This window comes from Callospermophilus lateralis, chromosome 10 (genome assembly GCF_048772815.1).
Source record: "Callospermophilus lateralis isolate mCalLat2 chromosome 10, mCalLat2.hap1, whole genome shotgun sequence".
Classification (NCBI taxonomy): Eukaryota; Metazoa; Chordata; class Mammalia; order Rodentia; family Sciuridae; genus Callospermophilus; species Callospermophilus lateralis.
Window position 1 is genome coordinate 82,920,616 of NC_135314.1, and position 22,384 is coordinate 82,942,999.

General features: G+C 42.4%; 2 protein-coding genes across 3 annotated transcripts in view; one reads left to right on the forward strand and one right to left on the reverse strand.

Annotated features, from left to right (window-relative positions):
- Mcf2l2 (MCF.2 cell line derived transforming sequence-like 2) overlaps positions 1–22,384 on the forward strand; it is a 243,675-nt gene that overhangs the window by 159,519 nt on the left and 61,772 nt on the right. The window lies entirely within an intron of this gene.
- On the reverse strand, positions 1,213–16,590 carry B3gnt5 (UDP-GlcNAc:betaGal beta-1,3-N-acetylglucosaminyltransferase 5). Of its 2 annotated transcripts, XM_076867344.2 has the most exons (3): positions 16,552–16,590; positions 13,571–13,677; positions 1,213–3,303 (listed from the first exon to the last, which is right to left on the reverse strand). In XM_076867344.2, the coding sequence occupies exon 3, from the start codon at positions 2,982–2,984 to the stop codon at positions 1,851–1,853; it is 1,134 nt and encodes a 377-aa protein (XP_076723459.1). In that variant the 5' UTR covers positions 2,985–3,303; positions 13,571–13,677; positions 16,552–16,590; the 3' UTR covers positions 1,213–1,850. The 2 variants fall into 2 exon arrangements, with proteins under 2 accessions (XP_076723459.1, XP_076723460.1); XM_076867345.2 differs by lacking the exon at positions 13,571–13,677 and having other exon boundaries at positions 16,552–16,586.

Consider the following 22,384-nt stretch of genomic DNA (forward strand, 5'->3'; position numbering starts at 1 on the left):
CTAGAATAGAAAGACACACAGGGTATATATGGCCCAAAGGCAAACAGTCATTAAGGAATCAACTAATAAAAATTACTCATAAACTTGCTTTGTCAAAATGTGCTTTTAAAATTGGTCAGAAATTTGAAACTGTAATGATCTAAGATTCTGAGTCTATTCTAAATACAGTAACTACAAGCTACAATGTTTGACACTAGTGTAATTACCTAAGCAATGTAAACAAGCCTCAAATTTTCAAAATATGAGAAAAAAATTAACAAAAAATTCCTGTAAACATTAAAAATCTACCTGCTACAAATTATAAATATCATCATCCAGTTGTGTATACTGAGAAATCTTTTAGTTGTGTTTTGCATGTTTCAGAAATCATCTTATCCCATGAGACATCTGAGTTTTCCCCATCAGGTTTCTCTGCAGCTAAAGGTTTTATAATCAGTTCAACTATTTTTGCTGAAATTACTATTTTGGCCTTCATATAATCTCCCTGGTAATGCACATAACCTAATTCTGTAGTGAGGGGAGGTTGTTTGCATCATGGCCACAATTTTAACCTGCTTTGTAAAATATATGTAACTTACTTTACCACATCTCTGATCACAAAGGAACCTGGAGCTTTACAAACACTTTCAATCTCATCTGGCAACTCTCTATTATCACTTTTACTCTGCTTTCAAGTTTAAAATATTTTAAAAATAAAGCTCATGTCTAATGGTTATTTGATCAAATAGATTGTTGTACATACAAAAGCTTTGTTTGACGTTTAATACTCTCAATTTAAAATTGACTCTAAACTTGGAACAAAATAGTGTGGTTTCTGAGACCTTGCTGGGAAGAGGTGGGTTATATTTAATAATCAGTACAAGGATTTACAAACTAAGATTTATTTTATAAATCAGAGAGAAAGGAGGCTTTTTGTTTTGCAGTGCTGGGGATCAAACCCAGGGCTACACGCAAGCTACAAGAGCTCTTCTACTGAGCTCCACCCCAGCCCTATTTTTCTTTTTGAAGTCTCCTCCAGTAATATATTCACCTATGCAAAAAACATTTAAATAACTACCTTAAAAATATTGAATATTTAAAAACCAGTTGAAAAATTCATTAAATCAGCTTATTGGAACTGATGATCATTTCTCCCTAAATTAGCACCCTATGATCAAACATGAGAATGCCCATGTTTTGTGCCATTCTCTAATATTAGGGGGAAAGGAAAAAGAAATGAAGTACCAGTTAGGGCAGAGCCAATGATTTTGATTCTCAAAGTTCACATTAAACTTTGAGAAAAAGATATTTAAAATGATGCCAACAGTATCTAGGCAAATAGCTACATGGATATTACCATTAGGTGATTCAGCTGTTTTTAATGAAACAGTAAACATCATCCTACATCTTTTAAGAACAAGAGACTCTTTTGCCAGATTCATGTACTTTCTCCATTCCAACCATTCCCTGCCCCACTGCCTCTGCCAAGTGGTGGAGCAGGGAACAGAAATAAACTAGAATACCGGGTCTAACAATATATTAATGTCTCTAAAAAGTTGTTATTCCAATACCAAGGTTCACAACTCACACCTCCAATATACATGTGGCATTAAATGAGAAGGTGAATTTTTCATTCGTTTTGTTTCTATTCATGATATAACCCTTTTGTAAAATGAACTCCTTGAAATGAATTTAGGCCATGAAGCAGATAAGTGATATTGATTGGCTTCTATAATCAAAGAAATATTCTGATAGACTGGGCTTTCAAAATATTTCTTTGACTTTCATATTCATTTACTCCTCATTCAGACAAACATTTAATGGTTTCCATCCAGGTTTGGCTCAGTGACAGTAAAAACATTCAAGTGCTATTAGAGAAAAGCAGCCCTACAAGGATACGTGTCTGTATAGGTCAATTTGCAAAGGAGAAGAATCTTAATTAGCCTGCAGTATAATTGACCAAAAAACCCTTTTGAAGCAGTTTTTACTCTAGGATCTGTAGCATCCTTCCAAAGGTCCTGAAGATCTTGTACGTGTCCATGAGATGTCATCATTTTCTCATAGATGCAGGGATGATAAGGAGCTTTCCCTTCCCCAGAAAAAAACACATGGTATTGCGGTACTATCCCCATTTTATTGGCACAGAGGCCCATGAACACATCGTCTATGTAGAGACTGGAGTTCAGTGTCTGAGATGCCTCATAGACCTTGGCGGCCACATCACCGGAGATGATGTAGGCAGCACCAGCGGTATAGTCAGGGTAAGCCGGCCACTGGTACATGTCATAGGAGACATAGTATTTGCTGCTTTTATCTCTAACGGGAGGGGCTCCACGATGAACACGGCCAATCCAAAAGTCTTGGACACCAATTTGTTCTAAACTTTGAAGGTATTCAATAAGATTTGGCATGTGAATAAATATGTCATCATCAGCAGTCATCAGGAATTTCGCATGGGGACAAAAGGTATTTGCCCAACTGAACTGCAAAAGCAATTTAAGAGTAAGGTTGTAGAAAGAATCAACAAAGTCTTGCTGAATGATATCATTGTATATTTGATCTTCCCAAACCAGTTTTTTTTGTAGTTCTTCTCCCTTCAGGGGATCAGGAGTTCCTAAGGCAAACAGAGTTTTGATGTTGGCATTGAGTTGAGACCGAACATACTCCTCACTGCCCCACGTTCTTCTAATCGCAGATCGGCGATAGTAGTTCTCAGGAGCGGTCTTTATAAACAGCAAGAGGAGGACCTCTTGAGCTTGACATTTCTCCTTGTGGTTAATCAAGTATGGGTAGCGAGCCCCCTCTGAGCTGTGCTTAAGAGACAGGGTATCATTCACAAAGTCATAGCTATTTATGAGGTATCTGTAAGAGTAGGACTTCATATGGCTCACGATGTGATTATCAATGTGTCCCCAAAAAAACATGAGGCTTAGTATAAAACAAGTGGCAAATAACTGAATAAACTGACATTTTTTTACTCTTCTGCCACTAACAAACATTCTCATGTCCACTCAGGTCTGTTTTTATTTGGGATCAGTTTCAAATGGGTGCTTGCTGCTTTGACACCATAGAACTTGGTATTTTGTTGAATTAATGTCCATCTTAATACATGTTAGTCATTAAAAATAGAAAAGGATCTTCTATTTCACACAATAGTGTGAAATAATACCATTTTTTCTAGGATTGTAAAAGAATGAAATACACTATCGAGTGAGGACACTGTAACATCAAAATTCTTCCACGTTGACATCCTTCATTAAGTCTGGTGGGTGGCCTCATGAACAGCTAGCTCATATACTTCTTTCAGTGAACATGAACTTTGACCTATCAGAATCAAAAAGACAAAAGAATAACAAGTGAATGGGTTACTGAGTACAAAAATAGACATGCTACTGTAATTCCTTAAAACCAAATGTAACCTGACTCACAAAGCAGTTAGTATTTATCAGAGGCACACAGCTGTTTATTTTTTAGAGGAATATAAAGGGAAAAAAAGCAGAAAAACTGCTTGATCCTATCTTCCCATTCAAAATATAGACATTCCTTTCCTCTTCTCACTGTTTTTGCTTTGTATTTTGGGCAGTGGCAGGGATGAAATGCAGGGCTTTGTGCCTGCTAGGCAAGCACTCTACATTGAGCCACATACCCATAACCCTCGGGGGAAAAAAAAAAAAGCACTTCCAAAATGGTGACCAACATATATACTAAAGTTCAACGAGTATATCTGTGAAAATACTAACTTGAATATAATCAAAATGAAAGTAGTTACACAGATGAAAATAAAGTACATAGCAACAAAGATCTATTAACACTTGATCAAAAAAAGGCAGGAGTAAGAGTTTGTTTTTTTTTTTATTTGTTTGTTTTTTAAAAATCAAGATTCAAAAACAAAGAGTCAAGATTTGCCTTATAAAATCATAGTTTAAATGTTCTCCTTTCCAAAACTCAGACTTAACCATGAGATCAGCTGAGCTCTTCAAACCCCTTCAGAGTCTGCCCATGACGTGTAAGATTCAGTTTAAGTCATGGCTTTGCAGGGCACCCAGGACCCTTCAGGTTCTGCCTTCCCAGCTATTCTGTCACACAGCAAACCACTGGCTGAAACCTCAGCCACCTGGCATTTGCATATGCTCTGCCCTTTGCACTGGCAGTGCTGGGACCTGGCACGCCCCACCTCCCTGCAAGTATGAAGTATGCTCACCCCAAGTCCTATAGGTATTTGTCTCCAGAAGCCTGAATTGGGCCCCCCCCCACTTATTCAAAGATGTTCCAGTGAGCACCTTCTGACCTACTGTGTCAAGCACCACGGTGTAGACCTTCTACCCTCAGCATCCAGTAGGCATTTATCAAATATGGGTGCCAAGAATCATGCTGGAGTGTCAAAGTGCTGATTTCAGGAAAACTCAGAGTCAAGACCAGCTAGGTGCCACCTCAGATGAGGTCCATGCCATACTGCCCTTTTCTTCCACTACTAGGAAACAGCACCCTCCTTCCTCAAGAATTCTGTCCCCACTGCTTGCCACAAATAAATACTTCCTTGCCTAGAAAAGTCAACTTTCTCAATCATGGTGACACATCTGTCTCCTGGGCTTTGGCCAGGATTGGAAGGGAAAAGGCAATGCAGGTGGGGTCATTGTGAATCCACATCACAAGTCCCAGGATGAAGGCTGTGCTTTGTGCCCAGAGACCTTTCCACACATCCCCCTACCCCCACCCCTGGCCTTGAATGTAAAAGTAATTGCACATACTGAACACTCTGCCAAATGCGACCAGTTCTGGCTATGGTATCTCCATCCAGACCGCTGGGCTTTTAGATTCTGATATATTTCCCATCCCCCATGATCACTCCTCTTCAGGCTGATAACTGCAAAGGCTGGGCATGCAGAAGTTTCAAAATCGACAGGAGATTAGAGCAAGCCCAACTGAGACTTTGTCCAGAGCTAATCAGCATAGGTAGCACTTTATCTTCTATGGCATGGATTTTACACCTGCAAGCACTACCTAGGGAGCCACAATCAGCATTTTAAAAAAAAGAAAAACCAGAATAACAGTGTGGACTCATGTGGTAAAACTGAGGTCTTTGTGTGCATAATTCAGGGATGTGATGTCAAGTGCGTTAGTATGAGCTTGACTATCAGAAAGGCAGAAACCCTGTTCTAAGGAACAACTTGATAAAAGCAGCATCCCCCTTGGATAGGCTCACTGTCTGGATCCGATATTCTAGAGGAGGGTGAAAGAGACAGCAGGAAGCATCAGTTCCTGATGGTGGCATCTACCAAAATTGCAAAATCACTTTGATTCAGCTGCCAGTTCATCTCAATCTTTCCACTGCTCTCACTCAAAGACCACTCTCTGGAGGTCAAAAAGAAGGTCCTTCCACCTCTACAATACATCTTGAAGGATCTGAAGGTTTAAAGCAAGGTAACAGAGAATTCTTGATGGCAGGGTCTAAGACAGCATCGGTGTTTAAGAATTCAAAGAAAACTGACAATTGAAATCAATCTGCAGTCCCTACTCCAAAGGCTCGTGGCAAAGGCTTAATGAGGTGGACATACCTTTGAAATCCAACAGAATGCATGCAAAACCAGCTTCCCATCTCTGAGCTTGTTCTGTACATGTTCACCACTATTTACAAGCCTGCACTTCTTACTTGACTTAACAGCCTGTGACCCCACTTCCCAGCATACAGACCCACCTGACTCTCAAGGGCGCTAGAACCCCTCAGGAGCCAGGGCTGTGACTCAGCAGGCTGGTACGCTGCTGCTGCTGCTGCTACTATAAGCTGTCAGCTCACCCATAATGTTCATCCTATCCCCCCTATTTTTCCAATGATTCTAAATAGGCCTCAGTGTGTCCAAATATTTCTGAAAAATGACCGAGAACTTGTCACAAAGCCAACAACCCACATTCCTTATTTAGTTCAGTACAGCAAGTGAAATTCCAAAATGAGATTTCTCCCACTCAGCCACTTCAACAGCTTAGCCACTATTTACACACATTACAACTGAATAATATGGGTACAGTAGGGGGAAGATTTAGGGAAGGTAAACTACTCATTTATATTACACAGCGTCGCTCTGAGAACAAAAAATAGCTTGCACTCACTCTTCTGGTTTCTCAGAGCATCCTAACACTGCTTGAAATCACATGCTGTACCCTCACATTCAGGGTGCGGGGAGGGGACTGGGGAAGCCCAATCGAGCTGGCTGATGTGGTGGAAGAAAACACTGGGCCTTACGGGACATAAAGCAATAACAAATGCGAAGCTCAGCAACCACCCAGAATATTCTGCTGTGGATGCAGCTTCCTTTGTATGCTTGTAGCACAGCTCAGTGGCCAATCAACAGACTGGAAACTCAAGGGTCACCTCTGTTTGGGACCAGATTTATTATATAACCTCTGGCTTCACCTTATTGCATTTGGTAATTTCATCTGCACATCAGAGGTGAATATCAATGTAATGTTAATTATAGATGACTCCAGGATCTACTAAAAAATTTGACACAGAGCACTATAGAGAAGAGGACAAAAATTGCTGAGAGGAAATATGCAGATATTCAGAATATAACTTGGTTTTCTTCTATTTGGACTGGGAGAATGGAACTGCTAACCTTAGTATTCTCTTTTGTAATACAAGTAGTCAGAAAAGTAAAGAATAGAAGAGGGATATCAGAAAAGGTGACAAACCCAACTCAAATACTTCACAACCTGGGAGACATGCCCCTCAGTTACTCAACAATGTATTTCTTCACAAGAGTTCTTTAAACTTCTCTGGAAAAAACTAGGGTTAGTGTGCTAGAGGCTATTCACTTCCCTAAAATATCCCTTGAGGTTTCTCTACTTCATACCAGCTGTCAACTCATTTCCTTGTGGTGTCTGCTTTTGTGATCCTGGAAAATTATGCAAAACTTGCTAGAAATTTCAAAGTTTTAATCAAGATGGTGAGATCTGTATTTTAAATTCAAGTTTAACCTCAACTTTTGATGTTTGAATTAATCGTACAAGGATGTGAGTATTTGCTACGTGAGTCAAGCATGGTAAAAGATCATAAAGTAGTATTTTATGGTTTCCAATCTCAAAGCATTTATAATCAATGTGAGATAAGACTCACTATCTCCACATAAAAACTTGGTTCCCATGGCCAACATTGGTAAGGTGCAAACAGCATGGCAGAGATCATTCAGGTGATACCAACTCCAGACACACAACAGAGGAGTCGCTAAGCAGTGAGATCCATGAGGATTAGTCAAAGGATTTCAGGAGGGCCTGAGGAGAACCAACATGGAGGTGGCTGAAGGACAAGGAACAGTCTTTGTTTCAGGTGAGAAAGGAAAGAATTGCCTGGGGCAAATATTTGTGAAATGGGAATATATTTGAAAGCAAGGAGGTAGGTACCTGCTTATGGAGAACCTTGAAAATCAAGTCTTAGATTGTAGAGAGAGCAGAAAGAAGTCACAGAAGTTTCTGTTTGTGTTTGTGATGATCATTCCCTTTTTTGATACTTATTAAGTTTGAGCAAAAGGGGTTAAAGGCAGAGAGGTATTGCAGGATAGAGAGCAGTACCTGAAGATCAGGACAAACAGGGCCTCCAGTTGATGGAGTTCAGGGTGGTGAAAGTGAGGAGGAAAGGAAGGTGTATTCAACCATTTTCTGTTGCTATAACAAAATACTTGGATCTGGTGTCTTACGAAGAAAAGAAGTTTATTTAGCTCACAGTTTTGGAAGCTGAAAATCCAAGATCAAGCATCCCCATCTGTTTAGCTTCTGATGAGGGCTCCTTTAATTGTATCACAAGGTGTAGAGAAAAGGGAAGGGAAATGGCTATACACAAAAGGGTCCTAGAACATGAATGACTTTACCTTACAACAATCAGCTCTCATAACAACCAACTCACGATCTCTCAGAGGGCAGCACACCCAATGACCTACTCACCTTGAACTAGATCCTACCTCTTTAGTGCTCCGCCACCTCTTAATACTGCCACATTGAGGTCCAAGCCTACAGCACATGAACCTCTGGGGGACAAACCACAACCAAACCAAATGAGGGATAAAGACATTTTTGAAGAAAACAAAAGCCTAGCAGAATCTGATGAATGACCTGGGATGGGGAAGAAAGGAAGATGAGGAGGAGTGAAATGTAATTTCAAGTATTGCTAACAAGGATGGGAAAACTGGTTTCCTGAGTTAGCAGTGGTAAAGGTTAGTTACATTTGGCCTTAGACTTGTGTTGAGGTTGAGGTGATGGAGCAATAACAAGGTACAAACAACACTGAAATCCAGGTTGGCACTTAGCACGCAGATGGCTGATCATGCATATGTGTGAGCTGCCTCGGGGAGAGATGAGCAGAGAAATCTAGAAGAAAAATAAACTCAGAGGAAGGAGAAAAAGAGGGAGGCGTTAAGGAAAATAGGAGCTACTTTAAAAGGCTAGCTCAGAAAATTAAGATGGAGTTAACAAATGGCTGGAATGGGAAGCAGCACTAGGAAGGTCCTCGATGTGGAGCTCCAAGTGGAGAAGGAAATGTCCTTCTAGAGCACCAACTAGAGCTGTGCTGGGAACAAGAGGGGCTAAATTAGACCCAGATGCCAAGTGGGACTGAGTTAAGGTCAAGAAAGACACCTTCCATAAAGAGAAGCCATCCTGAATCTCAGACCTGAGGGCTGAGTGATGCTAACTGGAAACAATGGTGCTTCTTGAGCATTTCTGGCCATTGTTATGAACACAGTAACAACATCTAACCTTTAGGGAAGCTAGTGTCTTCATTTTATTTCGTGGACATATAATACTCCCAAGTCTGTGGAAACCTTATTTATGATATGGGTATCATTTGGTCACATTAACCTCCCACATACCCAAGAAAACTCTTTGGCAAGAAAGTCATTTACATGGCTTCACTTAGAACTGCATTTCCTCAGAGCTCTTACATCCCAGGAAATTTACTCTCAAGGACATTCAGTTCCTATCCATCACCTCTCAACAAGCAGTGGGACTCCTCTGCCCTCCAGCAACCTCCTAACCTTCCTTCCTCACCCTACCCCCTGCCTCAAATGCAGAATCCTAAGATATGTTTGCCCTCAGTTCCTGGTTCCTGTCCTTCTGCCTGTCTCAGTAGCCATCGCTCCCATCTCTACTCCCACAACACCTACAGGCTGCTGGAGAAACCTAACGCCAGCAGGCAGGGTCACACAAATGGCACTCTCTGCCTGTGGGTAGCCTTCACTGCTATGTCACCACTCTCTTACCTTCTTCCTCTCCCATCCCCTTCACCAACCCAGGCCTGGCCCCTCACTCTGACTGTTCCACTGCTTGCTTCCTAGAGAAGGGAGAAGACACCAATCATCACCTCCTCCTCCCCATATGCCACCATGTCACAAGTTGCTCAGGTTCGCCCACAGTCTCCATGCCCTAAATGAAACATACTGATCAGAACATGGACTGCAGGGAGGCAGGGCAGACACTTGGGATGTAAAAACTTAAGGGAGCACTAAAAATAAGGTAGTCAATGTAATATTTTAAATATTTTTTAAAAGTTGAAATTAATGAAAAAAATTCATGATGAACAAAATATCAAAATTATAAACAGAGACAGGATCCCTTTCTGTGCTTAAACATCCCTGTCTCACAAGATACCCTAATCCCTGTCCTACTCACTGAAACTCCCTGGGTACTAAGTGTGGCTGACTTCCATGGACATGTTTTCATTCATGTGTATGGATGTGTGTGTGTCAGAATATATTTCTGATATTTATATCATAAAATGATACTAATGCTTATTATATGCAATGCACACTTCTATTCATTTTTCTTTTATTTTTAATGCTACACTTATGCTTCCTAAAGTAGCTACATGAACCATTCATAGACTGTGACCTGCAAGTTTTGAAAACACCAATCAAGATGGAATCAAAGCCGCACTATAAAATGGCCTTCTGTTAGTTCAAATAGTCCCCCAAACAAAAATAAACCCTGAAATTCTATTTAAGCAGACAATATTATTTGAAGGAAAAGTTACTGGGTTAAAAGAAGAAAAGTAATTTAACCATTGTCTCCTAGCTCTAGTTTTTTTCTTTGTTAGAGAAATAAAATATCATAGTAAAAACCTGTCCCTAAATGGTCTCATAGAAAGTAGGACCAAGTTAATGATTGCCTTCATTTTAAAAATCAACTTAGTATTCAGACTATCCCCATGAGCCATTCAAATATTAATGATGCTTTTAAAAGTGACACTCATAAACTATACACTAATAAGCCTCCTTCAGTAAGTCAAAGGTTTTTGTTCTTTCAAGTCTTAATACTTTATACCATCATTTAAGTTTTGAAGACTTAAAGTCCCAACTAAGAGACAATTTTGGGTTCCTGCTCAGGCCTAACTCAAAGAAAAAATAAAATTTTCTGTGACCGCACAACCAGATACCAGTCAGTGGTAACTGCCTGTTCTGTTTGCTCAAGAAGAAAGGAAACAACGTGAAATTTGAATTTACAATTCCTATTCTGAGTAAAAAATTAAACATTCTTTCAAAAGTTATATTATTCTTTAATTCAAGTGAAGTTTGAGTGTTTCCAACATAAGTCCTATAAAAAAGGAAAAACTTTACCCCATAGCTAGTGTCTTCAGGTATTTTTATGGTGTGACTTTAACCTTAAAACTATCTCAAGCCACAGGCAAAATGTAGAAGCCATTTGGAGCTATTATCCTTCCACTAAGAATATATTTACAGAGTTAGTTCTTGATTCAGTGTTAGTCCAAAAACTTTAAGTTCCAATTTAGCAAGCATGGATAGAAGGATAGAGGGGAAGGTGGATTATAAACTACCATGTGAATCCAATTACAAGATTCTCACCTATATAAACTAAGTTCTATGTTTCTTTATAAGTTAAATATGGGTACAGATTTGTTTCCTGGTTATAGGGAAAATAATGACAGAGAAATATCAAAAGAATAGGCAAATCAAGCCCTAAGTCTTTACTCTGGCAACTGGTGGCATGGGATTTTAGAGTAGTATTACATTTTAATGCAGTTCTATTAAGTCACTAAAATCTCCCAGTAGACAGTTTGATTATGTGAAATTTGAAAGACAAAAGATAAAAATACAAAGGAGGTCAAACATTTGCTTTAGTAAGCCTACTCCCTGGACTCATTCTTGCAACATGGTTGTTTGCTTTGACAAGAATGCTTGCTCTTTTAAATACAATTCTTTCAGTTTTCTGTTTTGTTTTGTTTTGTTTTTTCTTTCCTACTTAAGAAACAAACTTCTTTACCCACTATAGCAACAGTTTCCAACACCGGCATGTTTACTGCATACCAGGCACTGTTCTGATTGTTTCACATCCTTTGTTACTCCATAAGCCTCACAACAAACCATAAGGGAGAAATGATCTCCCCCATTTTGCAGAAGAAAGTGAGGCACTGAGATTTGGGGTTAACTGAGGCACTGAGATTTGGGGTTAACTATCTCACTTCCATCAATTCCAGACGCTGTGGCAACTCAGAGCAGATGATTGTTCTGTTCAGTCCCTGAGCTGCTCACGCCTTTCCCGGCACAGCTCTTCCTGAAGTTCCCATTAGGATGGGAGGGCAAGGAAGTGAGTGGAGCAGGAACTAGAGCCATGATCCACCAAGCCAAAGAATTTCCGTCTCTGTCTTAAGCTTGGAGTCATTTATGTTTTGATCCCACCTGCATTTCACCAACACTTGTATCATTTTCTTTTTTAACATAACCTTCTCCTAACCTTCCTTGGGCTCAATTTTCAATTTTCCCCTCTTCCTTTTTCTTTTCCTTTGTCCCAATTGCACTAGACAATAAGTAAAAATGACCCCATCTGTCTGTGTACTCTGGGTACATAAAATCTTTTTTCTAAAGATAACTAGGGATCTAAGGAGAAGGATCCAAAGTGGCAGAAGTAAGGAAGAGAGGTGGGGAGACGAAAGGAGAGGAGAGAAAAAAATAAAGGAGAAAAAATTCAGAATGTTTGATGCGAGAATTTGATTAACAGTACTGGGTAAACTGAGGAGTCATACACACAGGGAATCATACACTAGCCCTGGAAAAGCTATCATTCTTTTGTTAAAAAGCTGTATCAAAATTTTTTCATGAATAACAGAAAAAAGTTGAAGATGTACTCAAAGTTGGCTTACAAAATGACAGGCAAAAAGTGAACATGACATAATAGATGTAATACCAGGCATCCGGCTTAAGGTTTATAGCCAGTGCATGAATCAAAAATAAATATCACTGGGCACTGTAGCACATGCCTATAATCCTAGCAGCTCAGGAGGCTGAGGTAGGAAAATCAAAAGTTCAAAGCCAGCCTCACCAACTAAGCAAGGGTGTGAGCAACTCAGCAAGACCCTGTCTCTAGATAAATTCTATTTATTTATTTATTTATTTTAGTTGTAAATGGTCACAATAGCTTTATTTTATTTATTTATTTATGTGATGCTGAGAATCCAACCCAGTGCCTCACACATGCCAGGCAAGTACTCTACCACTGAGCCACAATCCCAGCCCCAAAAAAAATTAAAAAGGGCTATGGATGTGGCTTAGTGGTTAAGCCCCCCTGGGTTCGATCCCCAGTACCAAACAAAATAAAGTGAAACAACAACATATAAGTGTGTGTGTGTGTGTGTGTGTGTGTGTGTGTTCACCTATCAATAAGAACAAGTGACTGCCTATCCCCTTTGAGGTGATATAAAATATGCCAAAAATTGCCACCATTCCAAATCCTACCTGTGCCACCCCTCTAGGACTCTTCACACACAAAGATCAGCATTCACTCCAGCACTGATTGTTGAGATTGTTTTAGGATGGCTTTGCCCCAGAAAAATTACCAAGGTAAATTTGAAATGCTGCATTAAGTCAGGAGGAGGTGAGGCTCTGGAAAATTCATCCAGGAATTTGATATTGGAAACCCAGTTACTATACAAAGAATGCTGAGATGAGTAGGGGAAGAGGATGGAAATGGGGAACCCCTGTGTGGGAGAGATGGCAAATAAGCAGGACCTATAATAATGGCTGCAATTCAAGCATGGGTTCAGGGAGGAAAGGAGGAGAAGTGACAGTTCAGAAGGAAAGGGAATAACAGACAGAAGTTAATGGTAGGGTGGAGGAAGCAGGAGTAGACATCTCAAGAGAAACTAATGTAGGCATTTTTGAAAGAGAAAAAGCTGTGGCTACAGTGGGAAATGTCAAATAACTTGGTTTGGTCAGAAGCTAGGGTAAAGGGAAAAGGTGGGGGGGGAAGAAGAGCTGAGGTCAAACTAGTAGGTAAAATAGTGATCAGAAATTGGGTGACAGTAACCGTTTATGCCTGTTATTCAGTGGCAGTTCATTTGTCTCATTTGGGCATTGTAGCTAGAAACAGCTTTGGATTAAGGATTTAACACACAGAGGACAAGAAGCAGAAGATGGTGTGACCTGGGATATAGCAGGTATATAAGTTTTCCTATCTTAGCTGATGGACAAAGATTATAATGAGTTAGCTACCATGTATTAAGCACCAGCCTGATTCCAGGCCTTGCACTGGATAGCCCTAAATGAAAATAAAAGCTACAGTTAATTAAGTCAACAAAGATAAACTTATCACATACTGTGTAGGAGGCCAGGGGAAGGATGCTGGGAAGACTTCAGAGATGTTACAGGTGTAGATCCTCAACCAAAAATCAATAAATGTTCCACTGCAAACTGGAATCTGGACCTGTTAGAGGTGAGATAGAGAAGAGCCAGGAGTTTTAGAATAAGAAAAAAAAAAAAAAACTGTAGATTTATGTTCTGCCTCTTCTATTTACCATCCACATGCACTTGACTTCACTGTAAACCATGTAGCACTGCTTTCTGAGGATTCTTTTTGAGATAACCTATTAACAAAGTATGGTCCACATCGGATATTCCATTACTATCCAGGTATCTACCATAGTTGGTTAATTGGTAGATAGCTGACATTTTTTAGGGGTTACTTATCTTTCAAAAATCTGAGATATACCATTTATATGCTTCTTATAAAGATATTAATTAGATAGGAGTTTTTTTTAAAAAAACAAAACTAATTTGATTGCTAAGAGCCACTTAACACATGACTACTGTTACCATGAGGCCAGAAATACCAATCCTAACTGACTAAACATGTTCTTTCATTATCCTTGACAGGAAAGAATACTGTGGTTCCCACAAGCACTGTAAAGATATATCAATGAAGATGACAGATAATAAGACTATAAGACCCTGTAAATTGTGGAGAAGGAAATCTGACTTGAGTCAACCTTTTAGCTTATTTTCGCTTAGGCCATTCTCAGAAAGTTACAGAAAAAGTTGTGGAACAAGAAGAGGTAAAATATGAAATCATAAGTGGACCTTAGGTTGTTTTACAAAAATTTTGCACCTGGCTCTTGGGGGTTTTCTTGCCTGCAGACTTGGTAGAACATTCTCTTCTATAAACTGGATTGTAGTATTAAAGCCTTCATTATAAAAGATAAATCTTATTAAGTTTCAGATTAAAGCCATTCTCTGAATTCATGGCATCAAAATGTAAAACAATCACTTTTATTTATTTGAAGTTCACATTTCACCTGATCAAGTTTTTTATCTTTGAATATGAAAATTCTTATATCCTCTCTCACTATAAATTAATACATAATAGATACTACATACTGCAAGGAAAGTAATTCTAGATTCACACTGTTCTGGCTACATCTGTGTTGGCAGAAATTTGATGTCGAAAGGCAAAGCTCTTTTAATAATTTGCTTAAATCTGTTCCATTGAGCATACGTAAAACTCCCCCCCTCAAAAGGGTACATTTTGTTACTTCTGAATTTATTCGGCAATCTGTTATGAAATGCAAATTCTAATGCAATTAGGCCTCAAAAAGAACTCAATCCTTTAAAATTTGAAAGTCACCAAGTGCAATGATTCTGGCCAAAGTGACCCATTTAAAAAAGATGACCCATTTTGAAACCCATGCGTTATTCAAGCTGTTCTATATTTGAGAATTGCAAAGTTACTTTCTTTTACCACAGTCTCATTATTTGTATGTCTTTTTTTTTTAAAAAAAAGGAAATATGGTTCTATTTTAATGAAATACAATGTGACATTATTTACTCAATAGGACCTGGAATTCATTTGAAAATTCAACCCTATCTTCTGAGTTTTCTTTTTGGGCAAAGCAATTATAAACATCTATACTACCTATTCATCCTTCATCTCACTTCCTTATGAAGAGCTTCTCTAGGTTTATGAACTTCCCCATACAACACTCATCCCATCTTAAGGCTCAGGTGGGCCCTTGGAAAAGGGTGGTTTCATCCTCAAAGGGGGCTCAGTGAACTTCTGGAGAGTGGGGTCACGAGTAGGGAGTAAGAACAAGTGGACCAACAGTTTAAGTATATAATGGAAACCTTAAGGTACTGGCTTTATCTTGCTTTTTTTTTTTTTTTTTTTTTTTTTTTAAAGCAAAGAGTGGGCTCCCAAGTGCAGGTTTCCCCTCTTCTTTGTGACAAGATATAAAATCTACCACAGGTTTTTTTTAAGAAAGTCAAAAACATCTGCTGCTAATCACTAAACATCCTAGGAGTGCTCCGGGTGGGATCATTTCTGCGCCACTACTTTAAGACATCTAACTTCAATCGTCCTTTTCTGGGTCAATTTCAGCTTCTCACATCCATCTCCCTTCCCCCCACAGGGACCAGGTAAGGTTTCCCACAGAGGACAAATCCAATTCTAATGGATGTACTTTCATTAGAAAATTACTCTAAATATAAGCTTACATGCCCCCACCAGATGCTTTGCGGACACAACACTGGTGTCCCTTTAACGTGATCCAAAATCTATGAAAACCAACACTATAAACGAATATAGTGTAGGGAAATGCAAATTTAAAGTTGTTAACTTTTCACCTACACGGTACCTGGGCAAATCTACTCAATTTGTCAAGTCAGGACGCAAAATAAAACTTGTCAATAGGAAGAGGAGCAAAGATTTCCCAGTTTCCCTTGCCTGCCCACTTCCCTGTTTCCATTTCCCCAGCCTGTAGCCGGCCAAAAGTCTGCCAATTTCCCCTTTTCCAACCCGACGCTGTCTGTACAAATTCCGCCCTGGGGGTGGCGGCAAGTTTGGGACCCCGCGCCGGAAACCAAAGCTGTGGGCGCGGCATTCTTCGCCTCGCGCCTCCCGCGCTCCAGAGGGTCTCAGCAGCGCAACACCGTGGCCGCCTTGCCGGAGACCCCTCCTGGAGGGAAAGCCCGCTGGGTCCTGGGAAACTGCCCCACCGGACCTCCGGGGACACCAGCCTACCTGCCTCACCGAGGAGGCGGCTGGGCCCCGGGTCCCGGCCGCCGGGCGCCCGCGCAGACTGGCCAGACAGAACAAAGGCGCTTCGGGGAGGGATCGCGCCCTCCTTCCTCGCCGCGCCTTCGGACGCCTGGCAGCCCGAGCCCACTCCGGGAAGGGCCTCCCCAGCTTCCCGACGCTGGGCCGTGCTTCCCGGCCCGGATTCGGCTCCAGCCGCGCGTCCCAGGCCCGAGGGCACATTCCAACCCGACGTCCCGGAGCCACCCATGTGAACGAACGCGTCTTCACCTCCACGCCGCTCTTCCCTTTCCGCCCTGTGGAAACCTCGTCCGGTCCAGAGCCGGCAGAGGAGAGCCTGCTGTGCTGTATAGGGAGCTGCACCGGCGAGGAGGTGCGGCTCCACGGCGCGGCCGGCCGGGCAGGGGCGGGGCGGAGGCTGGGCGGCTCGCAGCCCCCCGCGCCTGCCGCCCTGCCCCGGACCCAGGGAGCAAGCGTCTCTGCTCCGCCGCACAAAGAAAACCCATCCGGGGACGGGAGGCTTATCCCGCCAACAGTGCGAGAACGTCTCCATTTAGTGATCAGAAAGGAAAGGCAACATTTCCAAACCCACCAAGAGGCCTCGAATCACGTTAAGATGCAATCTGCTGCTGGGCACGGTTTTTATCGTGCAGCTGATCTCATGTATATTTATTCCATATCAAAGAAACAACTGGCCTCGGTACACTATTCACCAGGATCGTGACCCATTCCTTTAACGTAACAGATACTCATATACGGGTAAGTTTTGACTTGCGGTTGTCGGATCAACTTATTCTAGTTTTCCAGCAAGAATTCTAAAGGCAGGCGAGACTTGTTAAGAGGTTTCTAGTCACATCACTTATGCTTGGACCTTCTGCGGGCCTGAATAACAAAGGAAGAAAACTAATTTACATCAAATAACACTGCACTACAGCGGTCTATTTTTTTTTTTTTTAAATAAATCCCTCCCCCCCACACACCGGCCGTTTTCCCCCATGGTTTACTTTCAAACTCAAGTTTAATCTTAAAAGCAATTTAAAAGAAAAAAAAAAAACTCACCAAGTGCAAACCCAGCTCCCTAAACGTCCAAATCCGAGGTCTGCTTTCCACCTCACCGCGGAGCAAAGTCATTGGTCTCAAGAACAAAACTTGCGGGCTTTAAATCTCTGGCCAGGGCCAGCAGCCAGCGCCGGCTCAGCTAGCGTCCCTGCCGGGAGCGGCGCTGGAGCGGGCGGAGTGGGGCGGGCCCAATCAGGGGCTCGGGGCCCGGGCGGGGGAGCCACCGCGGGGAGCCTCCCTCACAGCGCGTTGCCTGCACCTACAGGCGTCACTGCCAAAGCCCGACCCCGCCTGACCCAGTGCCACCACCCAGGCCTGTTGGTGAAGGTGAGGGGCCCCGCCCGAAAGTGTTCTTTCTGCAAAGGAAGGCTCCAGGAAGTGATTCCTCCGCGCCTCTTCAGGTAATTGGGCTCATTTACTCAGACGACCGAATGTAAGACAGGATCCACATCAATGTTCTCTTTCAGTGTTTTCCCCATGCACGAAACTAGACATTATCAGAAGAATGTAGACGTCTACTTGGGAAAAGCGCTAGTAAATTAATTCTTTGTGCGTTGGGTTTCTTTTTCCCCAAATGTTGCCCTATCCTTCTCCATATAGAACAAAACATTACCATTCAATGGAGATCGTGTTTTGAGCTCTTTTTTGTTACACATATTTCAGAACATAGCTGAAAAATAAGAGTATCCCCAATTCAGTAAAATAAAAGTTTCAGGTTTATTATTGTAAAAGGAATAAAGGTGATGAGTTTAAAACAGTTTACTGAACCAGAGTTTAAAACTGTAAATAGTAAATATAACATTATATTTGTTATTGCAAACTAGATTTGGGGAACATTTTGTAACTGCTTTAAAAAAAAGCCTTTCAACATATTTTAATGAAATTCTTTTTGTGTATCATTCTCAGAGGGCGTGGCTCGGCACCCACTGTCACCTCAGAGATGATAGTGCTACATGCACATCAGACCACAGGCATAAATATTCACATAATGTGATTCACAAGGGAGTCACTGATAGTAACTCATAAAATAAGCCAATTAATTCATTGTTACTACAGGGCCAATCACATTCCTTCCCTACTAAAATCCTGAATGTAACCCCACATAGCCCCCCCACCACCACACATCAGCATATGTGTATGCTGTATTCATATGAAATATTCAATTTTGACTATTCCTTTTGGGTCATTTGGAACAGTAGGCCTACCCATCAGCATATGTGCAAGCTCCACATACAGGAATACATAAGACTTTACCCACTAGAAATAGGAATGTATCCAAAATAGATAAACACATATAAAAATCACATATTCACATCATCCTTTGTAAAAGTAGACACAACAGATGAATGATTTCAAGAGTAAACCTGGAAATAATTCCAGAAGATGCCAATCTTTTGGTGGTAGAGAGCATGAGGAAGAGTGAGGGAAGGGGTACAGTGGTCCAGAGTGCCCACTCTTGTGTGCCCACCCCCAACCCCCCCACACACACACACACACATACACACACTTCGCTTCTATGTAGAAGGGAACAGGAAAGGGAGGTCCCCTGCCCATCTGGGAAAATTTCCTGAAACAGACTGGCTCCCAATCCCACTCCAGAGAGAGGGGACAAGAATGTTGGATTTCATGGTGTAGAATTCAGTTACTTTCATTGTGAGAGAGTACGTGAAACTTTTGAGATGAGTGGGAAATAAAATTCTATAACAACAATGATGCTGACAATAAAGACACTGACTTGGCCAGCTTGGAGAATAAGGACAGTGTCAGGGTGCTCTCCTTGTCCACAGTAGCTGGTTGTGAGTAGAGAACCCTGGGATTCGGTTTATAAATGACTTTGAATGCCATCCTTAGGAATGGCATTCAAATCATTTATAAACTATGGAAGGGAGTAGAAAAAAGAAACTATCATCAAGATGGTAAATAGAAAAGTGAGTCTTTTGGTGGTAGAGAAATTTGCATGTTAGAAGGGACAGATAGAGCAGATTTAGGAGAGAGGACTAGAAGGTGGGGCAGTAAGGCATGCAGCATCAGTTGTGGAGCGAATACTAAGCCCTGAGAACAAGAGAACCCAGGAAACTGTGGAAGCAGGCAAGAGGCCAGTGTTTAAGAAATCCTGAAAAGGGAGCAGGTTTGATAGCTGACTTCACACCTAACACAAGTGAATTATGTCAAACTAGTGTCAGGCTCAACTAGTTCAGTTTAATTGGCTCTGTCTAGATTCTATCAGGTCAGACCCTATATGGACCCTGTCATGTGAATTCAGACACCACAGACTTTGTATTTTGAAACCAGCCACTGTTCCTGCAAGGCCAGGCCTGTTAGAGACATGTTGGTGGGATCATGGCTTAGTTTCCTACCTGGGATCTCAGGCAATTGACCAATTCATGTGTACCTTACAGTGAGAAACACCTAACAGCAGGGTGAGTAAGGAGTGTGTACCAATTATAACCTGTGGAGTGCTGTGCACAGTGACTGGGGCTGTCCTAAGGGCAGGATGCACAGTCAGCATCCTCATGCCCACCACAGGCTACAGAAAGCTCCTCTCATCTGGAGAGAAGGAAGAGGAGGCTTCACTGTGCCAATACTACCACCCAGAAAGGATGGGCTGCATTTCCTGTCTCTGGGAATTCCATTTCTATTAACACAGCATCACCCTTTAAAATAACCTCAACTCTTTGGCTGCCTCCTTTACTACCCACCAGCCCCCTCCAACTCATGCACATCCTTCCTGTCTGTTCTTTTCTCCCCACACTTGTAACTTGGTGATCTTCTCTTTGCCTTTAATCCTGATTTGTATTTTGAAGCCAGATTCCAAGCTCCACATTTGCACGTCTTCACTTAGGTATGTCACATCAGTCTTTAGCTTAGCATGTCTAAACTGGAATATCTAAATACATGCTTGGGAAACAGTGAATGGATGGGACTTGAATGCCCGTAAGGCCAGCAGACTCAGTATTTTTACTTGTCAATAACAATTGATAGCATTTTGTCACTCCTAAATGACGCCTGGATCTATTTTCCTATTTTGAGAGTCCTCAGACCCCTTGAGGGTGGAGACCACATCCTGCTCATCTCAGTTTCCTCCAACCCCCGCCCCCCAACGCCTTGCACAGAGCAAATGCACACCGTATTAACTGCTGGTTGAACTAAATTTTTGCTGACTGCTTCCACCTTCATCGAATGTTCAACTTGCATTCCAAGAAGCTCCATCTGTTGTACAATGGGCCCAGTGTCCTTCTCCCTTGATGCCACCAAGGCCCCAAGGCTGACACTGGAGGCATGCTAGCCCCTTTCCTGCGGCTCTCCTGCTGCGTCTGTGGTTTGGCACCATCACCATCCTCCCTCAATTCCAGGACCTCAGCAGCTGGATGAGACTGTACTGGGTACACTCAGAACTGACAATGATGAGAACTGACAGCACAAAGAGGCCCTCACCACAGGCCATTCTAAGAATCTATTTTGTTCCAGGCTCTTCTCTTGCCCTAGGAGGGGAGCCTCCTATAACTGATCCTCTCCTTCCGGCCAACACATGAGGGTCCCTCTCCTGTGCCAGCTGGCAGTCAGTGGAGCCCTACAGGGTCAGGAACCATCTTGGAGGATCAGGCCCTGCTTCCTGGGATCCTCCTTTGGTCCAATAATGTTCTGTGGATAGGATATAACTCATCCAGGGGAGGGGTGAGACTGGCTCCGTTTCCCCTCCATGTTGCAAATGCTCAAGCAGCCCCTGTGACAATGACCTGGTACCATTTCCTGACAGTGGGCCTTTCAGCATTTCTTCTATTCCCACTAGTAGATCATACACTTCATACTCTCAGGGCACGTAGGGTCATAGGTTCCCAGGAGCCTCCCTCTACCTCATCTCCATCCTACGCAGGATGGCACATCCAACTTGAGTGAATAGGTGACTTTTTTGTAGGGACACTCTTGAATTCTGCCTGATTAACACTTAAACTTTAAGAGGCAATTGGCGGGCCCGCCCCCGCGGCGCTGTGGACAGCCCTGGGCTGGTGCTGGGCGCCGGCGGGCAGAGCCTACCCCGCGCCTGCAGGGGGCAGCGGCCTTGGCTGTCCTTGCGTCGACAACCTGGCATCCCTGCCCTCGCCGTTCTTCAGGTCGCCGGGGTGGCGAGCCGACCAGTGGGCGGTCAAGAAAGACAGCCGCCATTCCCGTGTCTGCGCCCGCGGGGGCCGCACGAGCCGGCCACCGTGCCGCTGGGCCTGAAGCCCACCAGCAGCGGCTGCAAGACCACGTTGTCCGCCAAGTGGAAGAAGGGCCCGCAGGGGGAGATCCTCTGTCACCACTGCACGGGCCGGGGGCGCCGGCTTGGGGGCGGCCGGCAGGACTGGGCGGGGTGGGGCGATGGTGGTGGCAGGGGCTTTGGGGCGGCGAACTTCGCCAGCACCTCGGCTGCACCCCGCAGAGACACCGGGGCGAGGCGGCAGGCGGAGTAAGCAAGAAATTCACAGGAGGTCTGCGTGGCTCAGAAACACGAAATACAAATCTGCTCCTGCTGCTGAAAAGGAAGTTTCTACTAAAGGAAAAAGGAATCGACATTTTAAAATTTAGAAATCCCATCAAAGCTCCTGAGTCTATTTCCACCATAATCACTGCAGATTCAATCTTCCACAAGGGAGTATATTACCAAATTGGTGATGTTGTTTCTGTGATTGATGAACAAGATGGAAAGCCCTGCTAATCTCAGATCAGGGGTCTTATTAAACCAGGGCCTCACATACACATTCTACCACTGAGTTACATCCTCTTCCCTCTCTTTTCTGAATAGATATTCATTACTAAGTGCTCATTGCCTGCTATATGATCACTCAAACCAACCAATTCCAAAAGGCAATTACAACTCTGCCTTAGATTTATATTGAGTATTATTTAACATAAGTAGACCATTAGTTGAGATTTAGAAATGGTTTGCTTTGCTAAGATTTGTCTTCTTCTGAAAAGTCAATTCTGAAGTCCTTAGTGTAATCTGAAACCATATACATTCCAGGAATCCATCTTGGTTGGTCTGATATAGTGGTAAAACCCAGTA

Bases quoted from the DNA above. Each gene is read 5' to 3' on its own strand.
- B3gnt5 (XM_076867344.2), bottom strand. From the start codon at position 2,984: ATGAGAATGTTTGTTAGTGGCAGAAGAGTAAAAAAATGTCAGTTTATT.